General features: G+C 39.5%; 2 protein-coding genes across 2 annotated transcripts in view; both read left to right on the forward strand.

The window, feature by feature from the left end:
* LOC114557181 (membrane-spanning 4-domains subfamily A member 4A) overlaps positions 1–2,723 on the forward strand; it is a 22,522-nt gene extending 19,799 nt beyond the window's left edge. The window contains exon 7 of the mRNA XM_028580544.1: positions 2,324–2,723. Coding sequence (XP_028436345.1) covers positions 2,324–2,425 — 102 coding nt within the window. The 3' untranslated portion in view covers positions 2,426–2,723. The remainder of the gene's footprint in view (positions 1–2,323) is intronic.
* A 7,287-nt stretch (positions 2,724–10,010) lies between these two features.
* Positions 10,011–12,500, forward strand: part of cmtm6 (CKLF-like MARVEL transmembrane domain containing 6) — a 24,844-nt gene continuing 22,354 nt past the window's right edge. Inside the window, exons 1-2 of the mRNA XM_028580446.1 lie at positions 10,011–10,127; positions 12,267–12,384. Of these exons, the coding sequence (XP_028436247.1) occupies positions 12,274–12,384 (111 nt within the window). The 5' untranslated portion in view covers positions 10,011–10,127; positions 12,267–12,273. The remainder of the gene's footprint in view (positions 10,128–12,266; positions 12,385–12,500) is intronic.

The following is a 12,500-nucleotide window of genomic DNA, read 5'->3' on the forward strand; positions in this document are numbered from 1 at the left end:
TTCTCGTTTATCTCGTTTATTTTGTGTACTGGTCACGATTTTCTCGTTTATTTCGTGTACAGGTCACGATTTTCTCATTTATTTCGTGTACTGGTCACGATTTTCTCGTTTATTTCGTCAACAGGTCACAATTTTCTCGTTTATTTTGTGTACGGGTCACGATTTTCTCGTTTATTTTGTGTACAGATCACGATTTTCTTGTTTATTTCGTGTACTGGTCACGATTTTCTCGTTTATCTCGTTTATTTTGTGTACTGGTCACGATTTTCTTGTTTATTTCGTGTACAGGTCACAATTTTCTCGTTTTATTTCGTGTACGGGTCACAATTTTCTCTTTTATTTCGTGAACAGGTCACGATTTTCTCGTTTATCTCGTTTATTTCGTGTACTGGTCACAATTTTCTCGTTTATTTCGTGTACAGGTCACGATTTTCTCTTTCATTTCGTTAACAGGTCACAATTTTCTCGTTTATCTCATTTATCTCGTGTACAGGTCACGATTTTCTCGTTTATTTGGTGTACAGGTCACGATTTTCTCGTTTATTTTGTGTACAGGTCATGATTTTGTCGTAGAGTCAATACCGTGACCATTTCACGAACTGCCGTGAGACTGGGCTGGATTTATAGTCAGGAAAATATACGGTAGTGCAAAAAAAAAAACGGGGCGTAAGGTGCACAGGTCTAAGACACTATATACATATATGAAAAAATAATACTTACTAGAGCTACAGGTGTGGAGTTTGAAAGACACAATCTAGGTGCATTTTGGGAAATGTAGTATCCAATATTTAGGAACTAACATGTGCTGCTGAGATTTAGAGGATTGTGTTTCTAATCTGTCTCTTCTGTGTGATGATGATGAGGATGTAGTGTTTTGTCACCTATTTTTAATTTAGTCTTGTGCCCAATGTCCTTGTTAGTTTTAGTCATATTTAGTCATTCACATATATTTTTTTTGTTAGTCAAGTTTTAGTCGACTAAAAGTCTCGTCATTTTAGTTTTAGTCAAAAGAGAACTCTAGGTATCTTAGTCAAGTTTTAGTCAAAACATTTTAGTCTTTTTTTTTTAAATAATAAATTATTTCTGACATAATTTCTGATAACCATGTCAGTCAAATAGTTATATAAAAAGGAATTATATAAAGTTATTAGCACCGGGTCTCGGTACCCAACCCTAGTAACAGCTGAATATTCTGGAAAAGTAGAGACGATTGTAGACGAAAATGAAGAGATTTTATCTTAGTTTTTATTTTATGTAGAGATGGCCCGATACCATTTTTTGCTTCCCGATACCGATTCCAATACCTGAACTTGCGTATCAGCCGACACCAGCCAAACTTTCTTTTATTATCCGGTTTGACAGTCAGTTATAACGGAAAAATAACATAAATAAACTACTTTAACGTAGATTTTCTTTAGGGCTTTATTACGTGGTATCGGATCGGTGCATAAACTCCAGTACTTCCCGATACCAGCATTTTAGGCAGCATCGGAGCCGATACCGATATTGGTATCGGAACATCTCTAATTTTATGCAAAACATTTTAGTCTCGTCTTTTTTTTTTCGTCAACAGTAATTGCACCTTAATTTAGTCTTAGTCAGCGTTTTTGGACATTGGCGCAGTCTCGTCATCGTCTTGTCTTAGTCATGGTTAAAAAATGTTGTTGACGAACATATTTAGTTAATCCTGCAGACAGACAGACAGGCAAAACAAATGGAAAACATGACCTACTTGGCGGACTTAAAAAAGGAAATACCATCTCTATTTTTAAAGACAGTAACTGTATTTAGAATACGACCAATTTAAACTAATGGAATACAGTTATTGGATTTTAAATACCTAATCCAAGCCTGTTTACAGCCAAGTGTTAACAACACGCTAAATACTCTACTAGCCTACTTGTTAACTGGTTGATTTCCTAACATATCATGCTGGAAGATTCTGTGACTAGCCAACTTGTTAACTCGCTAATATGGCAAAACGGATAATTATTAACTACCTAGTCTCGACCCGATACCGGATAAGCGGACGAAGATGGATGGATAGTCTCGCTTTGCTAGACCCTCTTCCACAGCACTGTGGAGGAAGGTCTGGCTAGTCCACACAGCATTCCTGGATGGGAAGAAAACGTGCTCTGGTTTATTGGCATTTCTTTAAACCAATCACAATCATCTTGGTTGGTGCTTAGCTCCGGACGGAGCCACGGTGCCTCTGCTAAATAGCCTCAGGAAGGAACTTGTTTTTGGTGGAACATGTGTACGTTCAAAAGTAGTTTCTCGTCTGACGAAATGAACACTATAATGATGAGTTTTTGTTCTGCAGGTGGAGGTCGGTGACCGCGGCGCTCTGCTGTACGGCAGCGACGTCTCTCTGCTGGGCAGCGAGGGAGAGGAAGCCTCCACGCTGCCTGCCAAGTCCCCGTGAGAGGGAAAACTACAGTAATCCTACAGGAGAGAGTACTCGCATACTGGGACTCGGCCTGTCATTGTAATCTGTAATCGTCTCTCCAGCTGTTTCTCTCTTTCATCTGTTGTTAACAATCGTTTTCATGCTGCGCTGCATTCTGGGTCGTTTGGGGGCTTAATCTGCTCAAAGTTGGGACTGAGTTTAAATGTGGAACAGATAATACTCTAGTGTTAATTTCAACAAGTGTAATTGTAGGCTACGTGTCCACTGTCAGCGTCAAATCCACACTTTCTCATTCAGCTGTCTATGGGAGCAGCCGTGCAATGCATTCTGGGAGCATCGCAGGGGACTTTGGAGAGGCGGAGCGTTGAGTTTCCCGCTCCTCATTTGCATAAAGTTGAATCCAGCCAACTTTATGCAAATGAGGAGCGGCCGGCTCGGCTCGCCGCCTCTCAAAAGCTGACGGAAATCTTTTAAACTGACCGTTGTCGATCTGAATGCCATCACCAAACCCACCAAACTCCATACTATATACTACTACTACTACATATACTACTTTTAACATCGTAAAACACACTTCATTAAAAGTCAGCAGAAACCAAACAAAACCGTCTTGGTTCATCTTTCCGATGTTCCAACAATCATCACTCTGGTTTGGTTGAAATAAACCCTTAATTCACCCATTTACATGTGGAGATATGCTGGCTCTATACACGCTAAAAGTCCTGATTATTTACATGGAGTCTGGTGGAGATATGCTGGCTCTATACACGCTAAAAGTCCTGATTATTTACATGGTGTCTGGTGGAGATATGCTGGCTCTATACACGCTAAAAGTCCTGATTATTTACATGGAGTCTGGTGGAGATATGCTGGCTCTATACACGCTAAAAGTCCTGATTATTTACATGGAGTCTGGTGGAGATATGCTGGCTCTATAAACGCTAAAAGTCATGATTATTTACATGGAGTCTGGTGGAGATATGCTGGCTCTATACACGCTAAAAGTCTTGATTATTTACATGGAGTCTGGTGGAGATATGCTGGCTCTATACACGCTAAAAGTCCTGATTATTTACATGGAGTCTGGTGGAGATATGCTGGCTCTATACACGCTAAAAGTCCTGATTATTTACATGGAGTCTGGTGGAGTTTGGTGATGGTGATTATGGGGCTGTTTCATGTTAAACTAAAAGGATCTTACTCTTTAACTAAAAGGTCTATCTCTGTAGGGATCCATCCCATAATGTTGTCAGACACTTGGAATAATAATCTGAGTCTGTCAGCAGCAACAACAGAACTTTTAGTGGACATTTTAGTGACATTTTGCCATAATTTCAAAAACAAATTCAGCAGGTTCAACAGATTCAGCAACTGTATAGCCTATTTCTCGCTTAAAATGATTTCAGAAACACGTTTCGGTCAGCTATTTTCCTTAACCTTTGTGTTGTCTTCCCGTCAACCTTAAAAAAAACACATTTTTTTTGAACGTTTTAAATTGCTAAATTTTTCTTCTACACATTTTCAGCGCTTATTTCTACTTCCCATATTTTCTGATATAAAACATAAATTGAAAACCGATCAATTTGACCCGAAGTCAACACAAGGGTTAAATATGAGATCGTCATGTTGGTCCGTTTAGAAATCCTGGGGGGGGCAGACCCACGTGTAGCGTTCATCCAATCAGCTGCAGCCATCGCGTTGCAGGAAGGCGGAGCCTCTTTTCTTTGCTCGTCATTGGTCAGTGAAGACAGACCGATGACTGCTAGTGGCGAGAACAATGGCGTGCACTGCTGAGAACAAGCGGGGGGATCCCTTCTCTTTAAATAAAAATGCGTAAATGGACACGTACCATAAGTGTTAGTCAGCCATCGACCGAGAGAAAGCAACATGTCAGGACGAACTGAGGTACAAATTTAACTTTTTGCTCAAATAAGTGAAGCTGTATTCACGTTATTTTAATGCCGAATTCAGCAGGAGACACTTAAACACTAATTTGTTCAAAGCTTTTTCCATTTAATCTACCGTTGGTTCCAAGCAAGGCGACAATTAAACGGACACATTTCTGAAGGGAGTTTGGTGATGTTTGCGCCAGTAACTGTGTGTGAATCAGGAAGAGTTAGAAATGACCTTCATGTTATGTTATCTTTCATACATGTAGTTTTTGTTAAAACAAGTAAAAAAAATAAATCATTGTTCTTATGAATCTACTGTCAAAAAGTGTGTGAACTTGGCTACATTTGATTGCCCAATATTGAGATAATTATGGTGATTTTTCTGTAATATTACGTTTTTTTTCAAAAAGATTTTCGACTTTTATCCTCAAAATAATCCAACTTTTTACTCTGAATTTTTTTTCTGATAATATTACAATCTTTCTCTAAAATTATCTGACTTTCATTCTTAAATATTCAAAATAGTTTTTTTTTATATATTATCCCACTTTTTCCTGAAATTCTTTGACTTTTTTTTCTAATATTCTGACATTTTATTCTGAAAATAATTCAACTTTTTCAATGTAAGATTGTGAATTTTTATTCTGAAAGTAATCAAATTTTTTCAATTTAATATTCTGACCTTTTATTCTGAAAATAATCACATTTTCAAAGGTAATATTCTGACCTTTTATTCTGAAAATAATCCAACTTTTTCAAAGGTAATATTCTGACCTTTTATTCTGAAAATAATCCATTTTTTTTAAACGTAATATTCTGACCTTTTATTCTGAAAATAATCCAAATTTTTAAACGTAATATTCTGACCTTTTATTCTGAAAATAATCCAATTTTTTTAAACGTAATATTCTGACCTATTATTCTGAAAATAATAAAAAATTGTATACGTAATATTCTGACCTTTTTATTCTGAAAATAATCACATTTAAGATAATATTCTGACCTTTTATTCTGAAAATAATAAAAAAAATTCAACGTAATATTCTGACATTTTATTCTGAAAATAATCCAACTTTTTCAAAGGTAATATTCTGACCTTTTATTCTGAAAATAATCAATTTTTTTAAACGTAATATTCTGACCTTTTATTCTGAAAATAATCACATTTTTTAAACGTAATATTCTGACCTTTTATTCTGAAAATAATCACATTTTTTTAAACGTAATATTCTGACCTTTTATTCTGAAAATAATAAAAAAATGTATACGCAATATTCTGACCTTTTATTCTAAAAATAATCAAAATTTTCAACAAAATATTCTGACCTTTTATTCTTGGTGTGTGTCCGAGCTGCTGAGAAGGACATTCAAGCGTTTCAACAGGAAACTGAAAGAGGAACTGAGAATGAATACTGCATTAACATAAGTTACAACTTAGTATTTGGACTGGTGAGCAACCGACATTTCAGAATAGACTGGGAGACAATATCCATTCATAAAATGATATATAGTTAAAAAAAAAAGCTTGCTGACCGGGGTGTCATATACACACACAGAGACACAGATACACACACACAGATATACACACACAGACAACACACACACAGATATACACACACACACACACAGACACACACCCATGGTCTGGTTCTGGCTGCTGATGAACTCAGATAGGTGCTGATTGGCTCTCATAACAGGCCAGGTGTGTAGCCCACTGCCCTGAGTCCATGAGCCTAATGTCTGATTACTGCACATATTCATTGGGATGTTTTGTGATTACATTCTGAATCTGCCCTGTTCTCCATCAGGTAAGTCAGTTAAGTCAGTAGTAGACTACACAGGGGAGTTGTATATGAAGTGGTCTGTCTGTGTGTGTGTGTGTGTGTGTGTGTGTGTGTGTGTGTGTGTGTGTGTGTGTGTGTGTGTGTGTGTGTGTGTGTACCTACTGTATACTGCATTCATCAGTGGAAATGTAGGGCTGGGTACCGAACTTCGATACTTTTATGGCACTGAAAACAATACACACACACACGCAGGGGTGCAGACGGAGTAAACTCGAGTAAACTACTGGGGATTAATTATTATGGGATAAATACACAAAATTATGAGATAAAGATTTGGGGATAATAAGTCAAAATAATGAGATATAAATAAACAAAATTATGAGAAAGATTTTGGGATAAAAAGTCAAAAATACGGGATGAAAAGACTAAATTATGGGATATACATATACTATACAAGTATATATACAAGTATATACTATATTTTCTTTTATTATTTGGTTAAGACGGCAGGCAAAATTATGGGAACACCTGTACCCCTCAACTCACAGGAGCTTTTTAATCATCTCTCTGATATATAGATATCTGATAACTCTCATGTGTTGTTTTCAGAGTTTGGGCGATTGAACTCAGGAAAGAGGTACAGGGTTCCTCTCTGCAAATATAATAACTGGTATAAGCACTCATTAGTTCCTCTCGCAGTTAAGCTCACAAATGAGCAGCGATGAACGTATGACCATGAATTTTATTAATGTAAATCTGTGACTGAATGTATGTATGGATATGAATGAAGGAATTACTGCATTTGTACAATGGATTGTAAGGATATTTATATTTATAAATGGATACATATTTATTTTTTTTTACTAGCAGCCTTTTAGAAAATGGTGATTTGTAATTTGCACAGCTCTTTGAGTAGCCGAGATGTTCAACATACATTTGTGTTTCTAACAGTTTAATATGGAGTTAGAATCATGCCAAAACCTCACATACACACACAAAACGTGTTTTACTCACGCCCAACGATTCACAAACAAACTCAGTGTGGTTTGCAAATACAAAAGATCATTCACAAACTAATGCATTTTGTTCTGCAAATAAGAAACCTACCTATCAAACAAATACAGTATGTTTTACACATACAAAAACGTATTTCTTCAGTGACAAAAAATATCCTGCAAATACAAACTAAAATCTTTCAAGTACAAAAAAAAATCTTTCAAGTACAAAAAAAATCCTTCAAGTACAAAAAAAAAATCCTTCAAGTACAAAATAAAATCCTACAAGTACAAAACAAATTCTACAAGTACAAAAAACTGTCACGTGACTTTTGGCACTAACTTTCCACCTTGCTGATCCACACACAAATGCAGGTACATTTTCTAACAAAAGTCCTGTAATTCGCACTCCACAACAGCAGGTGGCGCTGTTAAGTCAATGTAAGCCTACCAGGACCATAGATATATACACGCGGATTATTTTAAATGTTATTATGGTTCATAACATACTGGAACAAAACTGAGCAACGTGTTGCTGATGACTAAACCACTGATTATATATATGTATATTGAAGCGATGCTGGCGTTAAAGACCTGCTGATCGTTGTCTGATTCTCTGAAATGAATGCCAGCATTGCATTGTGGGAAATCGGCTTTGCATGCGCCCAACTCTGATCATATCGTGTTCTGTCTTACAGCCTACTGTAATATTTCACCAGTAATAAGACCAAAATAATATTATTAAAGTAAAGAAATGCATACTATGATAATATCTACATATATGTTGCTAGATGTAGTATTATAGTTTAAAAAAATATCAAAACAACAAAGCAGCTTCCCTTGCCGAAATAGACCGAAATAATAACATTAAAAGAAATACAATTAAACCATGATAAGATCTGGTGAATAAATGTTGATTAAAACAGCGGTTATTGGGCTAAAAATACCAATAACAGCTTCTCTGTACAGAAATAAACGTGATGCGATGTATGTAGGTCAATGACATCATCATCCGTGGTCTACGCACAGATTCCCTGATCACAGAACACGATATGATCAGAGTTGGGCGCATGCAAAGCCGATTTCCCACAATGCAATGCCGGCATTCATTTCAGAGGATCAGACAACGATCAGCGGGTCTTTAACGCCAGCATCGCTTCAATATACATATATATATAATCAGTGGTTTAGTCATCAGCAACAACACGTTGCTCAGCTTTGTTCCAGTATGTTATGAACCATAATAACATTTAAAATAATCCGCGTATATATATCTATGGTCCTGGTAGGCTTACATTGACTTAACAGCGCCACCTGTTGTTGTGGAGTGCGACATTTGTTAGAAAATGTACCTGCATTTGTGTGTGGATCAGCAAGGTGGAAAGTTACTGCCAAAAGTCACGTGACAGTTTTTTGTACTTGTAGAATTTGTTTTGTACTTGTAGGATTTTTTTTTGTACTTGAAGGATTTTTTTTCCCCGTACTTGTAGAATTTGTTTTGTACTTGAAAGATTTTAGTTTGTACTTGCAGGATATTTTTTGTCATTGAAGAAATACGTTTTTGTATGTGTAAAACATACTGTATTTGTTTGATAGGTAGGTTTCTTATTTGCAGAACAAAATGCATTAGTTTGTGAATGATGTTTTGTATTTGCAAACCACACTGAGTTTGTTTGTGAATCGTTGGGCGTGAGTAAAACACGTTTTGTGTGTGTGTGAGGTTTTGGCATGATTCTAACTCCATAGTTTAACCCTCTTTGTGTGTGTGTGTGTGTGTGTCTCTGTTGTTACTCTTGCAGCAATTTCTCTCCCTGTCCAAAACGAGAGACTTTGACTTTGACTTATAATATACTATATTATCCTATACTATACTATACTATACTATACTATAGTATACTATACTATACTGACTGTGTTGAAAGTGTGTTAGTCATTAACGTAAATTATTAATTATGTCTAAAACACACTTTTAGATATTAGTTACGCAAGAAAGGGAGATTTCACGTATGTAGACCACATTAGACCAGGTCCAGATCCTAAACCACTACATCTAGACTTGTCAAATCTGGACTAGGTTATCCCAGAGAGGCTAAAGATTCTTAAAAAGGGGGTTTCCATATGTAGACCACATCAGACACAATTCTTCCTTTATTGCATTTTCACCAATAGAATAAAGCTTTCACTAATCCGAAACTGTGTTTTTAAGAATCTTTAGCCTCTCTGGGATAATTTGGTCCAGATTTTGACAAGTCTTGATGTAGTGGTTTAGGATCTGGACCTGGTCTAATGTGGTCTACATATGAAAAAGAACAGGGAAATCTGCCTTTATTCAGTCCCTCCAGAAAAACGCGATTATGCGATCGCATAATTTAAGCATAATCAGCCAAAGTCTGCATATTTATGCAGGGGTGGGCGCATTTTTTCAAATACGCTGCACTTTCGCCGCATAAATTGCTTATTTCCGCGCAAAATATGCAGGGTTTGCATGATTTCATAATCCCCGCATTTTCTTTGCAAAAATCACTGTATTTTTTTTCTCTTTTTCATCAAACTGCAGTTTTTTGCAAGTTCCCGCAATTTCATCGCATAAAATTGCATAAATATCCTGCATATTCCATTGCATTTTTTAAGAAAACGTGCCGCATAATCAAGGATTTTTTTATCCGCAACAATCCCCAAAAAACACCGCATTTTTCTGGAAGGACTGAATGTGGTCTACATATGAAAAAGAACAGGGAAATCTCCCTTTATTGCATTTTCACAAATAGAATAAAGTTTCCACAAATTTCAAACTGTGTTTTTTCTATACTATAGTATACCATACTATACTATAAGATGAAAACAAATACAGGGTTACTGAAAACTCTTTTAATGTGAAAGTTGTGACAGGAAGCTGCCCGCCTGACTTCACCGAGTGAAAGACCAACGGACGAGATGCGGAAGTCCGCCTGAACTCACTTTATCAGCTCAAACAAAAGCAACAAGTTGAAGTTGAACTTCGCAGCTCGGAACTTTCTTTTTCTGCCAACTGGAAGACGCTTAAACGGTGAGTTTATTTCGGAAACGTTCCCGTTTTATTCCATTGTTTACGGCGAACTTAACTTGGTGTTTGAGCGGCTGAGTTGAGCAGATTTTAGGCCCCCATTAGAAGACTTTCTCTCTGTGTCTCACCTGCGGAGGACAGCCTCCGCACGCCACACTACGGTCACCTTTCGGTCACTTTAACTTCTGACGTCGTTTCTTTCGAGAAGCGTCACTTTATCCCGGGAAACGCGGGCTAACTTCGCTAGAAAAGATCCGTTCTTCACTTCGGCACGCATCGCACCCACCCAGCGCGGTCGGTCTGGACGCGGTCCCCGTCTGCAGGAGCTGATTCGCGGGTACTTCCCTCCAGCTTGTCCCGTCAGAAAGCAGCGGCGTCATTGACCTATTTTACAAGATATTAAAGATGATATATGGCTACAATAAACCGCTGCACGGCTGATAAAACGTATGCCGAATCTACTGGAACACACCTCGCGTGTGTGTGTGTGTCGGCGTGTGTGTGTGTGTCGGCGTGTGTGTGTGTGTCGGCGTGTGTGTGTGTCGGCGTGTGTGTGTGTGTCGGCGTGTGTGTGTCTGCGTGTGTGCGCACGTTGGTGTGTGTGTCTGTCTGTATGTATGTGTGTGTGTCAGTGTGTTTGTGTGTGTGTGTCTCGGGTGTGTGTGTGTCTGCGTGTGTGCGCACGTTGGTGTGTGTGTCTGTCTGTATGTATGTGTGTGTGTCAGTGTGTTTGTGTGTGTGTGCGCTTTGGTGTCTGTCTGTGTGTGTGTGTGTGTGTGTGTGTGTGTGCGTGCGCGTTGGTGTGTGTCTGTGTGTGTTTTGGTGTCTGTATGTGTGTGTCTGCGTGTGTGCGCACGTTGGTGTGTGTGTCGGGGGGTGTGTGTGTGTGTGTCTCTCTGTGTGTGTGTGTCTGTGTGTGTGTCAGTGTGTGTCTCTCTGTGTGTGTGTCTCTCTGTGTGTGTGTCTCTCTGTGTGTGTGTGTGTCTGTGTGTGTGTCTCTGTGTGCGTGTCTCTGTGTGTCTGTGTGTGTGTTTATGTGTCAGTGTGTGTCTCTCTCTGTGTGTGTGTCTCTGTGTGTGTGTCTCTGTGTGCGTGTCTCTGTGTGTCTGTGTGTGTGTTTATGTCTGTGTGTGTCTCTGTGTGTGTGTCTCTGTGTGTGTGTGTCTCTGTGTGCGTGTCTCTGTGTGTGTCTCTCTGTGTGTGTGTGTGTGTGTGTGTGTGTGTGTGTGTGTGTGCGCGCGCGCTTTGGTGTCTGTCTGTATGTGCGTGCCTGCGTGTGTGCGCACGTTGGTGTGTGTGTCGGGGGGTGTGCGTGTGTATGTCTCTCTGTGTGTGTGTCTATCTGTGTGTGTGTGTGTGTCTCTGTGTGTCTCTGTGTGTGTGTCAGTGTGTGTCTCTCTGTGTGTCAGTGTGTGTCTCTCTGTGTGTCAGTGTGTGTCTCTCTGTGTGTCAGTGTGTGTCTCTGTGTGTGTGTCAGTGTGTGTCTCTCTGTGTGTCAGTGTGTGTCTCTGTGTGTGTCTCTGTGTGTGTGTCAGTGTGTGTCTCTCTGTGTGTCAGTGTGTGTCTCTGTGTGTGTCTGTGTCTGTGTGTGTGTGTGTGTGTGTGTGTGTGTGTGTGTGTGTGTGTGTGTGTGTGTGTGTGTGTGTGTGTGTGTGCGCGCGCGCTTTGGTGTCTGTCTGTATTTGTGTGTCGGGGTGTGTGTCTGTGTGTTTTGGTGTGTGTGTGTGTGTGTGTGCGCGCTTTGGTGTCTGTCTGTATGTGTGTGTCGGGGTGTGTGTGTGTCTGTGCGCGCGCGTTGGTGTGTGTCTGTGTGTGTTTTGGTGTCTGTATGTGTGTGTGTGTCGGTGTGTGTCTATATGTGTGCGCACGTTGGTGTGTGTGTGTCGGGGTGTGTGTTTGTATGTCTCTGTGTGTGTGTCTCTGTGTGTGTCTCTGTGTGTGTCAGTGTGTGTGTGTGTCTGTGTTTGTATGTCTCTGTGTGTGTGTCTCTGTGTGTGTGTGTGTGTCTCTGTGTGTGTGTGTGTGTGTCTGTGTGTGTGTGTCTCTGTGTGTCAGTGTGTGTCTCTGTGTGTGTGTGTGTCTGTGTGTGTGTGTGTGTGTGTGTGTGTGTGTGTGTGTGTAACAGTATCTTTCTGTGTCCAGCTCCACCATGACGGATGTATACTCCCCTACGACGGCCCCCAACCCCAAATCCTCGTGGTTCACCGTCCCGTCAGACACGCTGGACAAGCTCCGCTGTGGGGTCAAAGTCGTGGAAGTGGTGAGTCTGTCTGGGAGGGGGGGGAGTTTAGGCTGGCCCGGGGGGTATACCCATAGACAGTATATAATGGACCAATAGACCCCGTGTCTCTGGTCTGAGACCAGTGGAGGATATCA

Source organism: Perca flavescens, chromosome 6, assembly GCF_004354835.1.
Source record: "Perca flavescens isolate YP-PL-M2 chromosome 6, PFLA_1.0, whole genome shotgun sequence".
Classification (NCBI taxonomy): Eukaryota; Metazoa; Chordata; class Actinopteri; order Perciformes; family Percidae; genus Perca; species Perca flavescens.